Source organism: Eufriesea mexicana, unplaced genomic scaffold (assembly GCF_001483705.2).
Source record: "Eufriesea mexicana isolate 0111107269 unplaced genomic scaffold, ASM148370v2 scaffold2551, whole genome shotgun sequence".
Taxonomy (NCBI): Eukaryota; Metazoa; Arthropoda; class Insecta; order Hymenoptera; family Apidae; genus Eufriesea; species Eufriesea mexicana.
The window spans coordinates 1,102,076-1,124,291 of record NW_016910623.1 but is presented as its reverse complement, the minus strand read 5'-3'; the positions used below and the strand labels follow the sequence as shown (position 1 = coordinate 1,124,291).

General features: G+C 41.7%; 1 protein-coding gene across 4 annotated transcripts in view; it reads right to left on the bottom strand.

Moving 5' to 3' along the window:
• Positions 1 to 22,216, bottom strand: part of LOC108550201 (ankyrin repeat and fibronectin type-III domain-containing protein 1) — a 41,867-nt gene that overhangs the window by 5,994 nt on the left and 13,657 nt on the right. For 3 of the 4 annotated variants that reach the window (XR_001890400.1, XM_017903867.1, XM_017903868.1), the window contains exons 1-7: positions 15,109 to 15,171; positions 8,500 to 9,985; positions 7,721 to 7,858; positions 7,351 to 7,429; positions 3,633 to 3,736; positions 511 to 771; positions 123 to 425 (exon numbers count right to left, since the gene is read on the bottom strand). Coding sequence is in view for 3 of the 4 variants with exons in the window: in XM_017903867.1 (XP_017759356.1) it covers positions 123 to 425; positions 511 to 771; positions 3,633 to 3,736; positions 7,351 to 7,429; positions 7,721 to 7,858; positions 8,500 to 9,721 (2,107 nt within the window). In the remaining variant the exon portion in view is untranslated. Of the gene's footprint in view, positions 1 to 122; positions 426 to 510; positions 772 to 3,632; positions 3,737 to 7,350; positions 7,430 to 7,720; positions 7,859 to 8,499; positions 9,986 to 15,108; positions 15,172 to 22,216 lie in introns of those variants that run through there. The other variant, XM_017903869.1, reaches the window with a different exon arrangement.

The window sequence follows — 22,216 nt, the reverse complement described above, 5'->3', positions numbered from 1 at the left end:
GAAACCTGGACGTGAGCTAAATGCGAATTACATTCGAGATGGAATTCGTCCTATATTTTCCAGCCGTTACTCAGTGTTTTACATGCGATACATTTCCCATAGGATGATAAAATAAATCGTACTACTAGGTGTTACGTGGGCAGGGGTCGAGTTCCTGAACCTGCTGTAACCCTTCAAATTGCCAGCAGCCGCTCGAAAATAGTACTTCTGTCCCTGAATAAGATCGTCGATCCTGCATTCCCTCTGTTTCATGTCTAGAACCTCTCTCTCTCCACAAATCACTGAGAAATCTTCCTTGATGCTCCACTGAACCTTGAATTTCGTGCAGATAGGGGAATCGTGGGAATCGGGTTCCTGGAACCTCATTGTTACCGAGTTTGTTCCCGTAACATCCACTGCGACTAAGAACGGCATGTCTGGCGGCCCTAAGTGAAAATTAACGTCAATTTTACATCTAAATCCAACTCGTCGTTACATTATCGTGCATATTTATATTTCTCAAAGACTTACGCGCTTGATCGAACCCAAGCAACATTTTTCTAAGAGCTCTAGCTCTTCTCTCCCACAAAGCCAGCTGCTTTTCTTCGGCGCTACCGCCACATCCCGTGAGATTGTTGTGCTGCGACGAAAAACTTGATCTATGACTGCTCGGAGGCTCCAGAAGGGTAGTCCCACCGCTACCGGAAGTGCTCCCGCCGAGTTCTTGAACTCTGTGTTCCGCCTCCAACAACAACGAAGCCAAATGACTGCCCAGGGACTCCGGAGATTTGACTGTGCAACGAAACCAAGAAAATTTTACATTAAATTTCCGCAAAATCTTTCGACATACGTCTCAATTAATTATCCTTACAATGGATAATATTTTTCATAATAAATGAACATAGAAAGGCACTAACGTGGTCTTTTACCGACCATTGTTACTTTTTCATTCAACTTTCGCAATTTCACATGCACACAATTTCGAAGTTTAAAAAGCAAAACTAGAATTACAGTACAAAATAAAAATCGTTTCACAATTGTTTGACCCAGTTCACAATTTTCTGGCACAGATGTCCACTCGCTTTTACACATTATGAATGAACTTTGTTAGGAAACAATTTGACTCTTCGAGGGTTACTCTTACCGGTGGAAAAATTATGAAAAAAAGAGAGAAAGAGAGAAAAGGAATGGTCGACGAAATTCAAAAGGGAGCCACTGGGAAGCCGTGTAATCGAGCCAATTGCACGAATCAACGTTGTTTGTGAACGGAGAATCGTGCAAAAATCATCCAGCTAATTGAGCCGATTCACTCGTCTCCCGATGTTTATGAATGCAAAATCTGCGGTGGATTGCATCCGGGTCGCGACCGTTTCGCCACAATTGCGTCCACATCAGATATCGATTTCCACTTTCTGTCGAGAGACTTTATCCCAGCAGGGATCACTTTACAACTTTCGATATGGTTTCTGCGAGCAAAGACGGATTAATAGGACATCCGTGCTAAGATAATTTCCATTTCTTTTCCTCGATGAACCTTTTAAAGCAACATCGGTTCCCCTAAACGTTCCCAAGCAATTTTTCCAAAGAACGAAATTAAATCTGAATCGTTTTAAATTTAGGAAAGATAAAAAAATAAACGTTCGATTTACGACTGGGAAATTTGATATTTTCCTATGGATAATGATTAGACAAGAAGCACTCACTATCAGCGATAAAACAGGCTTGGAAAAAAGAAGAGATTTTAATTCGAGAGACTTTAATGCCAGCATGAATCACGACGGTTAAGACAGCGTTACATCGTTAAAGTCTCCGTATTAAACAAATGGCGAGTGTAATGTTGCACACCGCATAAAACTTGGCGAAAACGATGAAATTCCATTATAAAAGCAATTTCGTTCTCGTAAGAAAAATTATTCGTCTCGCATAAATACCTCGGGTTCGTTTAAGTGTTGCAGTTAAAACTTTTAATCGAGGAATATTAAGTCCGTAGCCGTGGCTCGATAACACTGGTATTAACGAAGTAACGCAGAACGAACGATATTCGACGCGAATTCCATGTAACGTTGAATTATTTAATGAAATAGCGCGGCGGAATCCAATCGACAAATTGCACATCGACGGTTTAATGCGCGAGCTTGAAAGCTTCGTTTCATTCGGTGAATCGGTAATTCGAATTGCATCGTGCAACGGTGGCGAAATCTCCTCGATTCATTTCGTAAAATTTTGCCAGTTACATCTGGTAACAGTATCAACATCAACGTGGACCTATCGGGCCGACCGCAAACGCGATTGAAAATTCCCACTAATTTGCGTGCGATCCCTCTTACGCGAATTGCATTCGATACACTACGCCCATTATTCAGAGATACGTAAATATTCTAGATTTCACCGATGTATCGGTCCTCGTAAATTAATAGAGAATTACAGTCGTCGGCGAGAGTTAAAATATCTGGCAATTGTGCACGTGCCTATTTCGCAGATCGAGCTTGGCAGTTTTAAATAGACAAACGCAATTACATTGTTCCGCTGTTACAATATCGAAAGAAGAAGAATGAAAAGAAGAGTGGCGAAGTTTAATTATCGATGAGATTGTACGGTTGTAATTACATTCGTAAATGAATAGACGAAGAGAAAGGCTCGATGGAAAGTTCTTCGCTTCTTTTCACACGCGCCGCATATTCTCGTTTTATTTTTCGTCCCCCCGCAGTCGAAACGCAATAAAGCTCGACGGCATTTTTATTACAGACTGCGGAATCCTAATTGGAATCCCATCATGTCCGACTATTTTTTCCCCCTTTCTCGACCACTAATAAAAATGGCTCCGCTTTTCTCTCTCTCTCTCTCTTTATTTCCCATTTTTGCCCGCACTAATCCCACGTTGATTTTTCAAAACTGCAATCGTGATTGTTCGTCGTCGACTGATCGTTGCAATTTATTCGAATAACTTTCATTGGAAATTACATCGTTGCTGTATCACGTACAGTCGCATGAATCAGTTTAAGCTACGGACTATTATTTCAGAGGTGGAAATAAAGAGATTACAAGGCTCCGAACCATTCATCAAGCTCTTCTTGTACATTTATACTTCTTTTTTGCATAGTTGCGGGACAAGCGGTAAATTTGCACGTGCATTGTTTCCCGAAACAAAGAGGATCGATCAAAAGGCCTCCAATTTGCCTTCTTTTGTACCCTTCCGCATGGAAGTTTACCGCGTTGTGCAGGAAGAATATGAGTTTGATGCAAGAAGGCATACGATTGCCAAAAAATTCCAATTTTCTCGCTGCATTTTTTCCAATCTTTCCATTCGCCATATCCATTCATTTCTACCTTGCTTTTCGCTTTCCTATTCAAAATAAAATTCATCACTTTTATTTCAAATCCACGAATAAGCGGTAACAAATCAACAATAGATAAATAAAATAGGATATAAAACATGAAGTATAAATAGAAACGTTGGAAGTTTAACAGAGGTATTTATAAAATAAAACTTCACTTGTCTTCCATCTGAATCTTTCTTCCTTTCCTCGCATACGCCTTTAAAAATATCGGGCACTTAAAAATGACGCTTTAAATCGCGTCGATTGGAATCGTCTACCGGTTCAAAATCCAGATGAACACGAATGAAATTTACCACTGGATTCCATAGTACTTACACTGGTTACCCTCCTGTGCGCCGAACGCGACCAGCATTTTTGCAAGCGGCCTATTGTTGCTGAGCACCGCAACATCCAGGGGTGACAGGCCGTCGCTGTTCACGCTGAAAATCCAAAACCATCGTTATTCGTGGGAAGAGATTAATCGTGGGATTTAATGCTAAATCACCGTGAAAGCTACGGTAAAATAATTCATCACGCGCTGCGACCCATCGTTGACTTTGGCCGAGAGAAAAATCCTACTATGAAAATACGCGCGATATATCACGATAAACGTGGATGGTACTTTCGACACGAGCGACAAAAAAGAATCAATTCATCGGTTATGGGTGAAACATTCAAATGGAATGAATTCGAGAGCCATCTTCATCGGGATGAAAGTTGAATATACATGGGCGATATAAATCTATATTAACCTAAACCCATGGAAAATTCCAGGCAATGCCCATGTGCCCGCGTTCGGATGGAAAATAAACGTTCGCGCCTATTTCCGTGAGGTAATCGGCATCAATTTCGTTCTTGGATAAACGCGCTTTTGCGAACTGCCATTAGTAAACTAGGACAAAGAGAGGAGAAGTGGATAAACGGATTATCGCGGCAGCGAATGGACGTTCAGCGACGATTACGACGCATATACGCCGGTTGCAAATGCAAACGTCGATTCATGGATCTCGATCATTCGATTACGCCGTGAAAGTTCGATACGTGTTTGCTGTTTCGTGCTGAATTCCATGCTCCGGAACGTCCGACTCGATGTTCGAGCTCGATTCGTCTTTGAGGTCAGAGGTGAATTCATCGTCGAAATTACTTTAATCGGTATAGCCTCTCAACGTCAGAGTACTAATTGAAGTCTTGCTGTAACGTTCACCGTTAGATGCAACGGCGCGAGATCAAAAACTGGCAGAGCAATTTCTTCGTCGGACGGTTCTCCAAACTGCTACTTTTCAGGTATACTATTCTCAAACGCACGCATTAGCGTTAAGCTTCGAAGCTCTCATTTGCACAATTCTTTCTTTATATCCATTGTCCGAGTTACTTGAGAAACTTTTGATTCAGATACCTCCAGTTATCTCGATATCAAATCTCTATGCTCCTTAAGCTTCATCCTGGATTCAGTTTACGCTCGTATCTGCATCTTCTGTCGGGTAAAAATGAAATATTAAAGAAAATTCTTCCTGATCTTTGATAAATATTTAACGATGCATTGATGTTTAATAGTAGAGCGAGAAACAATACGTGTCTTTCGTAACACCGAATGAAACGTTATAGCAGAGCAACTCGTGGCTTAAATAGATTATATATTGAATGGATGTACGCCATAGTGCACAGCACATGCTGCGGAATATCTGCATCTATGGTGTCCATTTACTCGATGAAATCTAATTATCGTGGGGAATTGCTACGTATCTAACGAGCCTTATGTTGCGGATCGATACGATTACAATGTAGGAACCGTGTAACGTGTCGAAATGCGTGCGGGGCTTTGTCTTGGGGAAACGGTCGTTGCATCGAACGCCAATTAACGCGAGCCAACGGAATACAAGGCACCGGCAAATTAGAATTTATCGTTCCGTGCCACGACTAGCTTCGTTCTGCTTTTATTAAGCCCTCTGACTGCTAATAAAGCATGTGTCGATGTTCGTACGGTGAGATAAAATTCTACGAGAAAGCAGTTAATGGGAGCAGCCGCTCGTAAACATTCTCATTGTCTCCGTGATATTTAGTGGATCGCAAAATCGAGAGATTTTATGGCGACAGGATACGAGCCAGGTCTTTTGCCTTTTGCGCGTGGAAATTATAGACGAGAAATGGAGAAAACGGTAATCGAGTCGATGCTTGCAATAAGTATAACTGCATGGTACTGTGCACGTGTGTAGCTTATGCCTCGAGTATCGATTCATTCGAAATTTCTTTCGAGCCAGTAACGATGAATGAAATATTTCATTATTACTCTTATGATTCCATATTTTTATTGCTCTTGTGATTAAAAGTGTTGTACTCCTTCGTCCATAAAACTTTTATACGCTCTTCGTGAAACGTTGTTTTCCCATAATCGATTCTTCACACGCGTAGTCCTTTTCTCGTTTATGTTCCAACTTGTTCACTCAGTTGCAGTGATTGTAATGACACATTTTAACACGTTGAGTGCTACGTCAGTCCCTAGGGACTGACGGTGAACTTTCCGTCCAGGCGGCGTCAGTCCCTAGGGACTGACAGTAGACTTTTCGTTTGGACGGTGTGGATTCTAGGGACTGACAGCCAATTTTCCGTTTGATCATCATCGGTGCGTAAGACTGGCATTGTCAAGGGTTAAATTATCAATGACAATTAATATATTGTAAAAATTTAATTCCCTCTGCTAAAGTAAATCTTTACACTTCCGTGGCTTTTTTCGACTGATCGTTTCTTGGTGATCGCCTTTTTGCCTTTCTGGCATTCCCCACCCCATTATCTTCTGTTTATAATTTGTATATTTGTGCATTGGCTGTACCATTCTCACAGTCCAAACGACAAAGTGAAACAAAGTAATCTTCTGCTCATAACCTTCGGTATACTTGAGCGCTCGACATCAAGTGCTCACTAGCTGCCGCCTGAGCGGAAAGTATAGCAAAATCGGCGCTGCACTCAACGTGTTAAGCAACGCATTGCATATTTTTGTGGAGTATTCGTTGCGAGTTCCAATACGTCACATCCCTCTTGTCCTCGAAACTCGAAGAAGAATCGAATTTACGAGGCCATTTCGAGCAAATATACGACGAGAAATCTCTCTATGGGATCGGTTGAAATATCCTAACGATAGCGCGATCCTTATTGCAGGCATGCAACTAGGTCATAAAATGGACGTCTTATTTCGAGTAAATCGTATTTTTGTCCCGTTAAATTGTCGAAGACCAAAGAGTAATTTTTGGGAAATAAATCCATCAGCTGGAATTTCCATCGTAAATCCTGAATGCGCGTCGCGAAGAGGGCCATATCTTTCGCTTCCGTTGACATGATACATTCTTCCGCCTGGAATCAACCATGAATTCGTGGTATCGTAAATCGTTATCGAGGAGTGAGGTCGGATCTCGTAAAACAGACCTGAATATTTTTCTGTCCAACTTCATTCCTTGCGATTCGATGAAACGTGGTAGTTTCGCTGCTCGTGAAACGATCCTACATTCTGGAATTATTCCCAAATTTTCCTCGTTAATTCCACGACGATAAAGTATCCCACGTTGTACAACGACGATCGAGAGTGACTGGAATTTCGATTTGAACTTTCAGATTTCAGCTGAAAACGCATTTCGAGAATGCGATGATGTAAAAATAAGTAAGAGGAAGAGACGATGATTATGCAACAACTTTTTAAAAAGTAGGATCGGTAAACAGTCGAGCCATACGTTCCACGATCCAACGTTCAATCCTATGTTAATTGGCTCGTTTTCTGTAACTGCCGGGGAAATTAATTAACAGTTGCAATTAACCTACATTAGAATCACGTGGAGCGCCACTGTTGGCCAGTTCTTTGCCTCTGAAATCAGCGCGTTACGTCGGCAGCCTTTTACGATTCGCCAAGTGTTACATCTTGTTTTCCACTTGTTCGTCGCTAAATTTAATTCCAAGAGAATATTTCCTCGGCCCCGGGTCGCAGCGTGGATAACCGGGGTCGCTTTTAAAATGCTAACACACTGTCAGCGCGAGATTCCATTAAATACGGAATATCCGAAAAGCTCACCTGTTCACGTCCACGTCTGTCGACTCCAAAATTGTTTTGGCTTTGTCCAGGTGGCCATGTTCCACTGCAGCGAAGAGAGCTGAAAAACGAAAAACGTGTGATAAACTAAAGCGCGTGTACAGGATTCATCATACGTCTCCCACGATTCATAAAGATTAATAGGACGAGAAAAGAGAGAAGGAAAAGATGAAAAAAATGTCTGCTGACCCAGAATTACTTCTTCGCTTTGGAGTAAGCGAAATCGGGCACGTTGAAGAGATAAACGAAAATCTAAAAAGAGTGTGCGTTAAAAAATGGAGTAACGACGAAGATAGTGGAAAGAAAGGTGAGAAAATTCGGTAAGAAAGTAAAAAACGAAAATAAAAGATACCATGCAGGTGTATGTTGAGAGACTGTGCCGTTAGAGGATTGATGTGCACCGACGATATATTGTTCGTTTGCTGATTCGGCTGCTGTTTTTTCTTCCCGAAACCCTCCAGGAACTCCATCCCTTGCAAAGAGTACAGCTCTGCGTGAACACAAACGAAAGAAACTGAATAAAGGAGACCAAAGGGGGGCAAACTGCGACGAGAGGCTTACGCGGTGGAGGTAAATAGAGAATCGCAACTGGACAATGGCAGACACAAGGACTTTTAAGCTGGTGTACCGAAGAACCAGGTCTTGCTACGCTAAGTTCATTACGAAGGCCAACTGTTGCATAATCCATAGGGAAAGCGGAAATCTTTTCGTCGCTTCGTTTCGTGGGGGTGTGTGCACGTTAATTAAACAGCCTTGCACAAAGTTAAACACGGAGAGTGCTCTCGTGAAAAACACGGACATTCTCGCTATTTTTCTTTACCATCGTGCAATTTTCCTTTAATTAAAACGCCTTTCGAGAATACCCAGCTTCGTCTTGCGCGGTGTCGAATGAAGCAGTTGGAACGGAAACTAAGTGCAGCAAGTAGCATCGAGAGGAATAAACTCTCGTTTCTTTCCCTTCGATTTACTTTCCCTCATCGGAAACCAATTGAATAACGCTTTGGTAACGCGTAGTTACCAAGTAACAAGAACGACATTTTCTTCTAACAAGGCTAAAGGCCAGGCTTATCTAAAGTACACGATCGACGGGAAAAAATTGGGCGAAGTAATTAAAAAGCTGATATCCCGTACTTGATCCAGAAGTGGTCGTAACGAGAACCCTATCCTGCCCCATGGACTCGTGTTCTCTCGGATCTTTCACCGACTTCTTCCTTCCAACCGAGACCTTGCTACGGAAGCTGCCACCGCGGGCATTCGTCCAGAAGTTAGTTATATTATCCACAGTCCTGATCCTGCAGGACTTTGACGAGCAAACGGAAGTTTTTCTAATTTTCTCGGACGACTTGCGTCCCTTCAGCGTGGCCAGATCATCCGCGTGACTGCTCTGCCAATCGAGACTCGCCCCGTCCTCAGTGTTCAAACAGCTCGCAGCTTCCTCTTCCTCCTCCTGCAGGACCACGTCGTTCACCGACAGGCTCCTAGCTTTGGAACTCGTGAACACAGGCCGATAGCTCCTATTGCACTCGAGGTACCTGTCCTTGTCGAACATGGCTCGATGGCTGCCTTCGTCGGCGAGTTTCGCCATCGTTTCGTCCTCGCTCGACCTCACGGAGTCCAGGACCACGGTCAACCCCGTGTCCACGCAGGGTTCCGTGGAGGACACGTCCTTACATTCGACATCGTTCGAAACGTGATCCGAATGCTCGGATTCGAACAGGAAACTGGAGACCGACGAGTCTAAAGAGCTGTCCAGGCGGAAAGTAGGATTCTCATAGGACACGTGGCTATCGATAGAACGGAAAACGTTTTTCCTCTCCCCGCTGGATATCGACGAGGTCTCCTCGTTGCTTTTCCACCGGAACATATGCGTCACCCTCGGTGACATGGTATCGTTGTACCTCTTCGACGACTTCTCTTGGTCCTTACGATTCTTCCCCATTATCCTGTCGGTCAGACACAGCTTGCTCTTTAGGTCCTTGCTGATTTTGCGAGACTCTAACTCGCTCGACGAAACCGTATCTTTCGAGTTGAGGCTCTCGAGTACCTCGTTATCGTTCCTCGAGGGACACTTCACGCAAGGATCTTTGGTGTTTCTGGCTGGCGCAGAGGCTTCCTCTGCCAGGGACAGCTTGTTTCGTTGTTTCTTGGAGTGCTGAGTTTGCAGCGATACCGGAGACAAGTCGAAGCCGCCGTTTAAACGCAGATTCGCGTGAGTTCGCAGCTTTGACATGAGTTTCATCGACGCTCGGAAGGACCTCGACCGTTTGAGGGTCGATATCCTGTCGCTGGACGACCGCCTTGAGAGCAATTCCATTTTGGGGCTGGACGTGTTGGAAAATTTGCGAAATTTCATCTGGAGGATTCTTCGACGTGTGCCAACGATACTTTTCTCGGCTCTTCCAGAGCTTGACCTAGTTCAGTCCAACTCGCATTCGACTCGTGGCGTCGCAGGTGCGTGGTACACCTCTGAGTATCGCATTTGAACGTTCGTTTGTGGAAATATGTACTTCTCGACGACGTGTCAATTTATATATTACATTTGCATTTCTTTGGCAAGCAAGGAAGATTATACTCGTTCTTCCTGGATCTTCTCAGGCACTTCTTTGGTTTGATAAAGCTGCAAAACGATGGACCACGTTTTCAGATATACCACAACGCTAACGATGATCTGGTGAACGTGTCACTAGCAGTCCTTCACCCAGGGAAACACGACGAACGATTTCTTTACGCGATTACGTATATGCAGGTGGAAGAGGTAATTTTAACAGAAATCCAGATTTCGAGAAGCATATTTCTACCGGCACAGGCAGATATAAACGTCTACTAGCATTACAGGCAGATATACTCCGCTTCTCATCAAGGTTAATAGCTCTCTTTACGACTCCATTAAAAACAGCGGCACGTGCAATTGCGCGCGTTCGGATAAAAAGTAAACGTCGAGATGGATATTCTTTGAGGAAGAAAGGAGGGCGAAATCAATGCAGCGATGAAACCGATAACGCGGATTGCATTTGAAACCGAGGGCTCCGCGGGGAGTCCCAAAATCCTACATAATTCTTCCCTCTCTAATTCCACCTCCAACGAGCACCCTGCGATTCGCCTAAACCGATGAATTATTCACCAGACGCAAGTACTACCGGAAAATATGATATTCGACGGGATTGATCGACGATTGTCGAGGAAAATCCGAACGAGAACTAGAACGAGACGCGATGGAACGAGGCTTCGAGATGGATGGACGTTGATGTGTTCCAGTTGAGAGACGCGTTTGCGAGGAACAAGAAGCCCGAATTAACGCGTGTCGAGCCGTGGACTGGTAGCCGAGTGAAACGATTTTATTATTTACTTAGGACACGCACCCGGTCAATTCCAGTGCGCCAACCACAATTGCCCATTACGAAGAAGTGGCCTGAACGTCGCCTCTTCCTCCTCGAGACGAGCGTGACAATTTGTTAGCCCAATCAAACTTATTGCTGGCGTCCGTGGCTGGTCGTCGAATCGACAAGATTGGGGGCATTGTATAGGCAGCGAGGATAAGAGTGGCATTAAAGGGGTTGAGATATGCGTAGAGGAACAGTGTAAACAGAGGTTCGATTTCTGAGAGAAAGCCAGATCGATTTCCGTTCCTATTTCGTGTAGAGAGCACACGCCTGAATCCTCGATTGTTTCCTTCTGTTACGGATTAACCAGCGAACTACGGATGCGTTCAGAGTAAATTTGCAGATGCTGCAATCTGTAGGGGCAAAGTGCTTTATCTGCGACTTTGTCTAGGATGAAAGCCCGTTTCCTTTGTATATCTTCGGAGAAATAGAAGTACTTGGTGCACGTTACTCCTCGATAGTCCCAGGATTAATTCTGACAACAGCCAAGTGTACGTTAAGCCTCGATAGTCCCAGGATTAATTACGACAACAAATAGACGTGCGTTGATCCTCGATAGTCCTGGGATCAATTCCAACAACTACGAGTATTTTAATCCTCGATCGTGCTCGGATTAACGCTGACAAATTTCTAGAAAACCCCTAGCCTCGAACGCACTTAATGCTTCCAACCTTCGCCTCGAGCAGCTTATAAACGGTAGGCAATCTACAGACCTTTCTGCAAATGCATCTCGCACGGTTATAGCGTGGCTTGAAATATACCGAACATTTGTCACCGATATGCGAATTTAAAGGCAAGAAATCGCTCGTGTACTCGACGAAGCAACTGGCTGGCGGAGTTTGCCCACAACGCTCGGGAGACAGTGTGGAAACCTGGAAATTGGACAGGATAGTGTGTCAGCGAATACAGTGAGGCTTCAAGTAAAGTGATATAAGTGATACAAATGACCTCGTGAGCCGAGGGTAAAAACATATCTTACCATCACAAAGGAGAACCGTAAATCGAATGAATCCGTGTATTCGCTCTTGCATCGACCAGGTATACGATCAATGGAATGTTTGATGTCGACGAAACCTTCGGTTTGAATATTAAGTATGTACAGATTTCTTGTAAATATAGGGGCGGGAAAAACGACGACGGGGGAAAAGCTTTATCGGAGAGCAAAGAGCAACGGGGAGCTCAGATAAGCCGCTAGAATTATGCGCAGAAAAAAAGAAGAAAAAGGATGCGAGAAAAAATCGATGAATATGAAAATCGTTGTACGAACGAGAAGAGGTGAGTGCAAATTAAACAGAACGACGGAAATGATATTATAAGTACAACGGTGATTAGATAAACTCGACAGACGGATGATTACATGAGCACGCAGATGGTCGAATTGCTGATTCGGAATCGCGGATAACAATTTAAACGGGATATAAAAGAAAAAGAAAGTGGGAGTTGGCAACGACCACGAGGCGAGGAGATAGAGGCAATGGCGAACGCACTTGAATCGATCGAGAGGAATAAAATCGCCTCTTGCGATACAGATTGGAGTTCGTTAGAAGTTAACGAGGTAATTACGCCTCGTCGAAATGATAATGGGATAATTAAAGCCCGAGGTAAGTAAATTGTCGGAGGACGATTGATTTGTCCAGGATCCCTCGATATCGTCAGACGAAATTAAGGAATTATCGACAATTATCGACTCTGACGCAATATACGAAAAAGAAAAATAATTAAAAAATAAAAAAAAAAAATAGAAAATGATTAAGTATTATCCTTCCGTAATTCTTGCTTCCATCTCTCTCTCGCTCGCTCGCTCTCCACTTCATCGTCAACGTTAACAACGGTACATCGATTTCTTCGTTGGAAAATACCTCGCAATGGTAGGAGGAGTAAAGAAAACAAAAGGAAAGAAGAGGATACGTGCCAGCGACTTCCTCTCGTTTTAACGTCCATTGTGCTAATAGCCACTAATAACGCTTCCGTTTCCCCTTTCTCCTTCGTGATTACTGTCTCACGATTGTTGCCACGAAAGATCCTATCGTTGTAATTCCCTGTTGAGATTTCCAACACTGTTAAGAACGAAAGCTACATCCACCACGATACACTGATACCTCGTCATAGTTTTCCAAATTCCTTCCATTTCTATGTGTTTTATTTAGCCGAGCATGCAAACGGCAAACTCCACCGGTTAACGAGGTTAGGAACAGATTTTCCCCCTCTTTCTTTTTTCCCGAACGATAGAAAAATGGTTGCCGCGATGAGACGCCGATTCCATCGGATGGGTTCCAATCCCGAGATATTACTTTTCTCGGGAGGCGAATGAAATTAGAACTTTTACTGCTTCCTCCTCGAGCAACGTTCGAGCAACTTTTTCGCGGCCATTAAGAGCTCTGCAACGAAAGTGGATTACATTAGAGGAAATTGCAGCGCGTTTTCTTGCCAACAGAGAAAATAAATCCGCCATTGCAGCGTGTAACTGACACGTTACAAAGGAAAAAACGAAATATATAGAAAGAACGAACGTAAATGTAGTAAATTCTATAGTTACGTTAACTTCGGTTCGCGATGAAACGTATCGACATTGACAACAAACGGGAAAAGGATAGGGAACAGACTAATAAACGAGTATCCACAGGTCACTATTTTATCTCTGTTCAAACGTCGACGCGTTGTCAGCGATGCAGAAATCCTGAAAAAGCGATTTGCGGCTAACGGATCCCTTTGCGCCAGCCACGTTTAGCCCGATGTATCGAGTAAAAAATCGAACGATCACGCACTGCTCTTTGATAATCCGCCGAAAGGAATACGGGATATTAGTGAAAAAAATCAGAACAAAAACTTGGAAACCTGTCTAGACAGATCGTAATTAAAACTACGTTGTTCCGCCATCTAACCCTTTTATAACGTCGCCCTCTATATCTTTTCGATAAACTACAATCAACTTCCTTCGCGCAGTTACCGTTCTTTGGCATTGTTAATATATCGTTGTTCCGTGACGAACCACGTTTATATTACGAACTACCGACCGTGAAATTAATGAATCGTGACGAAAAACACCACGGATAATCATCGAGTAAAGAAATATAGGTTTCTCGTGGCAATTCTTGTATATTTATCATAGCAAAATTAAGGTAAAGTTCCCTGCAAGATTGCAAATTTAGTATATATAAATAAGATAAAATTTCCGCGTACCTACAGCGGATAATTCTCAAACTACCGTGAAATTCGCTCATAAATGGTGTCATTCGTGAAATGTAGGGTAATTAGAACGCAGCGCACCCTAGCGCTAGGAAATGCAAACAACGTATCCTTTTGAGGCGTTGTCCTCCTTATCAAAACTCCGTCGGCGATAAACTGCAATCTACTTCCGTTCCCGCGTGAAACTACGGTTCTTTGACACCAGGAGGCGAACGCCTCCTTCCGCTCGTCAAGTGCTTCGAACTTGCTCAAGAAGCATACTTAATGAATTCAAACGAGGTGTTACAAAAACACGGTAACACTATGTACATGTACTCACTTACATCTAGTTATGAAGAAACTGTTTAGACTTTGAACAAGGTTTCTCTCATCTTTTCTTGATTATTTTTTTTTACTCGCTATTTAATGAATCGAGATAAGGAATAATTATTCGTGAAAGGAAATTATTCGCGTAATAAACACGTAGCTGAAACAAGTACTCGACTGAACACGCTTTTCATAACAAACGTAGCAATAATGTTGAGATTATGATTCCACGTTCGATAAAATTGCCGGATTAAGTCATGTTTTGAAAACGATACGATCGCTATACGATGGTCGAAAAGAAAGGCGATCGACGAGAATAAAATTCTTCGGATAAGTAATGAAAAATGAGGAGAAAAGCGAAAGAAAATGTCTGAACGGGTAGGAAAATGTCCATGAACAAATCTACTTATGGTTATGCAACCTTCCATGCATAGAGGTTTACCTCGCAAGGACGCACGTGCCTCCGTTCACTACCGTTCTCGAATGCCATCGAGAGCAAGTCGACCATTCGAGTCGAGATAGCGTTCATCGTGTTTCCCAAGAAGGAAAAGGAACAGCTCTTTCCTGAGAACAGCCATTTTCTGACATAATGCGTTTCTGCTTTCGTACATACTTGTAAATCATATTTTCGACGATTGAAAGTACTATTCAAAAGTATACTCTTTTTTTCTTCGCAGAAACTTTGATATTGTTTTAATAAGTTCGAACAAAAATTTACCAGATGTGAATACGTACAAAGAAGAAAGAATCCTGACAGACGTATCGACTGATCTCGCGACAGATGGTATTAAATTACATAGCAAAGATACTCGTCACGGCAAAAATGACTGTCTCCATACCAGATATACCTGCTAGCGTTATAGATTACCTGTATCACGAATGTTTCACTCCTGACACGCAATATTTACACACTTTGTGACAGATCGACGATTTCATTTACGGATATTACGTTTATACACACTACGTACTACTTTACGCGCATTAATTTACTACGACAACGTTAGTATTAAATTTATAAAGTTTATACAATTATTAATTTAACAGCGATCAAATTTGTCCAGCAAATAAGGCGCTATCTTTGTTTGTTTTATACAACTTTTGCAACTTTTCTCTTCTTAGCCGGTAATACATTTTGTAATAATTTTTTCAATTCTATTTAGAAAATTTTGGAAAATTAAGCATAAAGTTCGCAATTTACTTTCCTGTAACGATAAATCAAGAGAAACCCGCGAAAATTCGAACATTTATACCCGTCAAGCAAATAATCGATTTTTCGTACGTTACCGACCGAGGAGTGTCGCATGGAGGCAAGCGTCCCCTGTTCGAAACTTAACCTGTCACCTTTCTCGCACTTTTCATTCTGTTTCTCAATTCACCACGTTTCACAGCCAACTCGGAATCTCCTTACATGTCGTCCACCAACGTGTCTCGACCACGTAACCAGTTCTCACAACAGCCATCGAGAATTTCTTTTTCCAACCTCTCCATGTCGTTCGTTTCTTGTCGTTAGTCGTGCCGGGTGGCTACTTCTCGGTATTTCCTTCTCCCTTTCGGCTTTTGTCGATTCACATGCACACACTAACGATGACACGTTAACGTTAAACGAACGTATTTTCAAGCAGAATAAACGTCACATTTTTCACGAACATTTTTCGCCACGAGTTTCCCCCACAAACACTATAATGGTCGCAGAGCAGCGACAACGATGTGGCATTGCTGGCGGGTACACATGGAACGCGACCCTCGGCCGTGTGCCGAGCAAACAGCTGCCGTCTAGCCCCCACCAATCGGACGCCCCCATCGTTCCAGCACATCGTTTTGACCGTACCCTTCCACAGACTGCCTTTTTATCAATGAAGCTGTAACTTTCGATGGGGAGTCAAATAATTTCTTTGTTGCGAAAATATATATACATGGAAATTTTTAGGTAATTCGCAAATACAATTACCCTAGCGTACCGATGGCAGCATTTTCATGTATACACACGTGCCACGTTCTATTAAATATTCATTATGATGATTCTATAAAATTTATTTTTATGGAATATTTATTCCTTATGTATATGAAATATTGTTTACGATATTTGAAGTAGGTTTGTTGAATTTGCTGTACTTGGAAATCAGATGTTAAATAGCGAAGTGCTTTCTGAGTTATTAAATAACAATGGTACGATTGTTTGTGATAAAAATCTCACTTTCAGATCCCGCGATGTTGGCTGCGTCAATATTTGAACAAAGGTTCCCAGCCTGTGATGTTTTTTGATTGGCCATCTGTTTTATTTTTTTTCCTGAGAGCTATGAATATTTCTAACTTTGTGCACTGTTGGATTTAACTTCTGATATGATTTGCTAATTTTTCCGATTTCACTTTTCGCATAAAAAGGTAAAGTTATTGAAATTCCTTCCTATAATAAATTTTCATGCAGGAACTATATAGCTACGTGAATTGCGTTAATTCTTTCAAATTGCGTTCATTTTTTCCATACGAGTCAGCACAAGAATGCAGTTAGCTTTTCCGACGAACCCGTGAAAAATGAGAGTCAGGAGAGCATGATACCGTGACTGTTGTACTTCGTGCAAACTGTCTGATCGCGAGCAGGTATACGAATGTACAAAACCAGGTACATACAAAAGACGCACGTTTCCGGCGAGCACGTGGCACGAGCAGACACCGATATGCCTGCATTTCTGAAGACTTTTCGAGAATCCACTCTTGCATGTTAATGACTATCCTTTATATTCACGTAAACACCGTGCGGAATGCAAATACAGGTTTTGAAAGAAAATGCAAATGCATTCTCTCCGTTGTTCTTAAAACTATCTGCCATCAATTATGTACATGTATCAAGGTTGCCTCCAGCAATCTAGATCGTATACATTTGTAAATCATAGTTTCTACATCCAGTGTAATTTCAGGGTCCCGGAACTAAATTACAATTAAAATTACTTGTTTGCGAATGAGACCATTTGGATGCAAAGCTAACCAGCCAATGATAAAAGATGCATGCATTTCCCGAACAATATTACGAATGAAAAGCACAGAATTAGGGAAAGTAGTTAGTCGTTTTGTCGGGTGAAACTTGGCAAGGTAAGGAGTCCATTGTTCGATGAGAATTTAATTTCCACTCCTTTGGATGCAACGTGAACAATGCACGGTTTTGTTCGCACGAAAGAGAATTCATCGCCCCGACTGAATCCCCGTGCTGATTATGGTCGAAAATCTAACCTCTGTTTACAATGTATCCGCCGTTATCTCGTTAGATAAGTTTCAATAGAGAATTTTCGAGAAATATTACCTTGTATGGTAAAAACTGGAAACTCTATTCTACTCTTTTCATTCTTTCTCAAACAAAAAGATTACCCGACCATCGTTGGAATCCTATGTAATCCTCCCTTTTAATGATAAAAATAAAAGATTCTGTCGTGAAATGTTTCAGAAATAAAGGAGAATTAAGAGAAAACGAAGTGACACAATTGATCGCCAGAAAGGTCTGTTCTCCAGTTTCTCATTAAGAAGACAAACCACAGCGTGGGTTTAACAAGCTGTAATTAGTTGACCTGAATGCACGTGTAAGTCAGCGCTGGTTCCCGATTTCCCGGGAAATTATTTTCGACGTTTATCCCCCGCAGGGAATGGGAATAAGGGGTCGAGTGATGCGCGTACGGAATTAGATTTAATAAATTCGTAGCGATAGGAGCAGGAATTCTCTCGTGAACCAACGAGGAACGAACTTCGTGGACGTCGACTGACAGGTCTCGAGAGGGCTGTAAAACGAATGTGAGACAAACGGCACGTAAAAGCACTCGACGACAACCAATAAAACCGCGGATAAAGCCCGAAAGTGTTTTCTCCGATATTTTAATGAAAAATTCAACGGTTCAGGTGTAATAGTTCATTACGATTGCATTTCATGGCACTAGCTGATGCAGTGTCGACATGAGACTTCGATTAAATCGACTAGGGAATACTCTTCGATTTTCCACGAATTTTGATATCAATTTTCGAAATGAATTTATATCGTAAGTTATAAACTTGGATTAAAATTATAACGTTTGTTCATTTTTCGACATCCGTTTTATATAATTCTTCGTAGTGACTTTAATTACTGGGTGCAATTAAGGCTGCTGAAGTGCTATTAATGCACGCCTTTGTAACTTGCCAACTGGGAAACTATATGATCGGTCATTAAAAAAAGTGAAACCTCGTAATACACTTTTATACGCCCTTTCTACGTTGCTGGAAATTTCTTCATTGTTGGAAAAAAGATATTGTACATATGACGTGTCATAGATATACGTGTTTCAGGTATATTTCTGCCAATTTGGAAGAACGGTTGCAATTAAAACCGCTGCAATGAAAAATGGGTCAAAGAGACGGTCATATCAGGAAGGAAATACGGTGGAATGTGATACAGTAAGCCAGTATGCGTTCGATTCAGGAAACGTGTGTACCAGGAGAACCATAAAACGCGAGTCACTACGGGAATTCCTGGTTCGTTAGAAGCCCATAAAGTTACTGTCTCCTGAAAAGGTAAATCTTTTGGAAAATTCAATTCCTCAGAAGATTTTACGCATCTCATAAAAAGAGATAAAGTAGCGAACTTACCGATTTCTAAAGAAACGAATATTGCATGTCTAAATCAATTTTTTCCAGGATTCTTTCCACAGTGGAAAGGATGGAACTGGAAATTACGAAAGGCATGATATCGATTTTTACGGGAGGTAAAGGAGAAAATGGAGCGAATAAAAGATAACGAGAGTCGAAATCTTCTACAGAGGCACAAGTTAAAGCGTCAGTTGATCCAATTTTCTGCCATCCTATTCGGGACAATTTGGTAAACTAATGGGCCGGTTTAATTAATCCGTGTAATTGGAAATGACCGCAACAGAATAGGGTTAATCCCGTTAATCAGGACAATTAATCCCATCGGGTTTCAATTATAGAAAAATTAATAGACACACGTTGAATATAAACTGGTCAGAGATTGCCTAGCAAAGGAGTCGAGGAATTTATCGATTTTCGAATAACTCGATCGATGTTCTTCTCACCGAATCACCACAGTAATCTCGCATAATCGAGAATGAAAACGGAACGTTTACATTTCGAGGGATTTTCCAACGACCACGGAGATTGAAAATGAAACGAGATGGATTTTAAGAAATAAATAATTCACCGTGCTACTCTCAGTCGGCGAATTTCATTAAAATTTCTTATTACGTTTTAATCGAGGTACATGCTCTTAGGATTTTACCGAAGTGCGAAGAAGACAAAGCCTGTACTTCAGTTTCCTGTTAATTACCACGGGATCTAATTATACTAAGTATCGTCCATTAAACCAGCGATTCCAGCGTGGAAATTCTAACTCGGCGAAGAACCGTATCCCGGCCATTTTGTCCATGATAATTAATCTCCAGTACAAGACCGAGTTCTTTTCTTTTCTCTCTCCCTCGTGGAAAAATATTTATTAACGATCCATCAGAATTGACGAGAGCATTGGTACTGCAGCGATTCGTTCGAATTTTAATCTTGCTCGTTTCATCGTAACCAGATAAATCTCGGATAGATATTAATTCCGACGAACAAGGGTGGAGAAAGAAGAAGAGCGATGGAAAAATCCGATATCAGACACGATTTCGATTCATGATTACCACTGAAATCGTTCCGTTTCGTTCGCCATCGGGACGAATTTTATTCGAAGAATTCTGAACGAATAAGTTAGCATAAATGAGGAATCGTCGAGGAATTCTAGAAAAACGAAGTCACTGGTGGTGAGAGATACATAGGGAGAAAGAAAGGGGGATCATAAGAGGATAATGCATTTTCTACATCACGAAAGGCGGTTTATACTCGCATAACTCGCACGTGCATTATGCAGTTACAGCACTTCGGGGCATTAATACTTTCCACGTGAAATATGCGAAGCTTTCGTTTAAATTTCGAAAAATCTCATGCGTCTGAACATCGTAGAAAATTAACGAATTAGCAGAATTAGACAGCCTGTACGTATGTACATAGATTCCTTTCATGGAAATTTCCAAAGAAGCACTTAACGAGAAAATATGTGGCTGAAAAATTATGAAAATCGTAAACCTGTCTTGTAAGGTACATATACGTATAATATTCCGTATTATTAAATATTTTCACGAAATATGCATTTCTATGAAAATTGTAAGAACAACATTGTATATATTTAGTCGGAAGGTAGAAACGGCTTAAATCTCTATAAATCAGTTGCAACATCAGCTTCTATGGAAACCCGAAAATTCAGTAGCTCAACTAGCTATGGTATTTCGAGCTTGATGCAGTGGAAATTGATAGCAAATAACCAATGCATCAAAAGCACGCAGAAGCGTGACTAGGTGTGAAATTTCAACGATGATCGAAGCTTTTCATTCACGCCTGTTGGTAAGCCACGATAATTTTTTATCAGTTTGGAAGATGAACAACCGAATTAATATTTCTATTTCGTTTTCTTGTAGAAATTGAAAGCTGATTTATCGGAGGCGATATCTTCAAGACCAGCAATTTGCATGACGTACACCGTGCCGATAATGGGTTCGCCAATGGTAGGAAACGATGAGATTTGCCGTGACAAAAAGTTTCGTATCGTTACTGACACATCGCTCGCCACGCTCGTTGGTAACTTAGTTTCCATTTTCATTAGAGTTTTCAACGAATCTGGTCAGAATCCTATTTGCATCGATAATTCGCCAGGGAAAAACAGTTCCGCAGTTGCTTGTTAATGGCTCGTATCTCACTGCCGGAAGGCCATAAACCTTTCATCTTGAAGAAGCCAGTCTCAAGAGGTGATTTGCGTCCATTTTATTCCAACTTTCTTCCGTGAAAATTTCTTCCAGCTTATCTGGAAGTTCCAGACGATAACGTGATACGATTACACGCGTTTCGCAATTTTTCCAGGTGCAAAGGTCGCGAGCAGAAGAGGAATGTCGATTTCCCGTTACAAAAAAATTGATCTCTTCAACGAAAATGGAGGGTTTTGCAGTGGACGTTTCCGCAAACTCGACGGGAGATTAATATTCGTCGATGGTGGTTCAGGTAAAATCGCTGATCGACCCGTTTGCGCTTATGCTACAGGCTACGAACCGTAAACCAGACGATTCTCTGCTGTGTATTTCTGTGTATACCGATTTCATGCGTCACATATTCACACATGACGCCCATGTATCGAAACATATGCATTAGATTCGCTGTTTGAGTTGACGTTGGTTCATCTGTCAGTAGCAATGAGCGAACGCGACGTGGATTCGCGAAAATAAACCTGAACTATGATGTGCAATTTTAAGATCAACTTGACGTATCCATCGTTTAGATTAATCAGAAAAGCAGAAATGATACAGAAACCCTGTAATTCTTTTATTACTATTTAAATCTGCAGGTTGATTTACGACTTTTGCATTTTTCTTTTTATTTTTAGAGAGAAGTTTGAAGAGAAAAGAACTTTTAAGAGAAGATATCATCTATGGGACAAAAGTCTTCGCAAAATGATCTCTTTATCTACGCTTCTATCCAGTGCCATTATTGAGGAGGAGATTGAAGAATATTTTGGATACAATGGAACATTATGCAAGAAACCCAAAATCGAAATCCACTGATACAAAGCTTCCAGAATACAGCGACTATCGCGTAGCTACTAGCAAACACCACAAATAATTTATCTGCAATTTGATTAGGTATCACGGAGTTTCGAGGTTTGATAACGATTTTGGTGGCACTATTAACGAGGCAATGTGCATTCGTTATTAAACGTAGGTGTGTCCACACGTAGCCTGGTCGATAAAGCTTCTGCGGCTATTCGTTTCCGCGCTGTCGATTGCAAAACACATCGTACATCAGGCGAATATAGCGCATGCGATCCTGTCTGTGCATCTGTTACGTGCCAACCATCTCCAAAATTTCATTATGAAAATTAATTAAAACGGTCGAGATATTAATATTTTCTTGAATAATACAGTTAA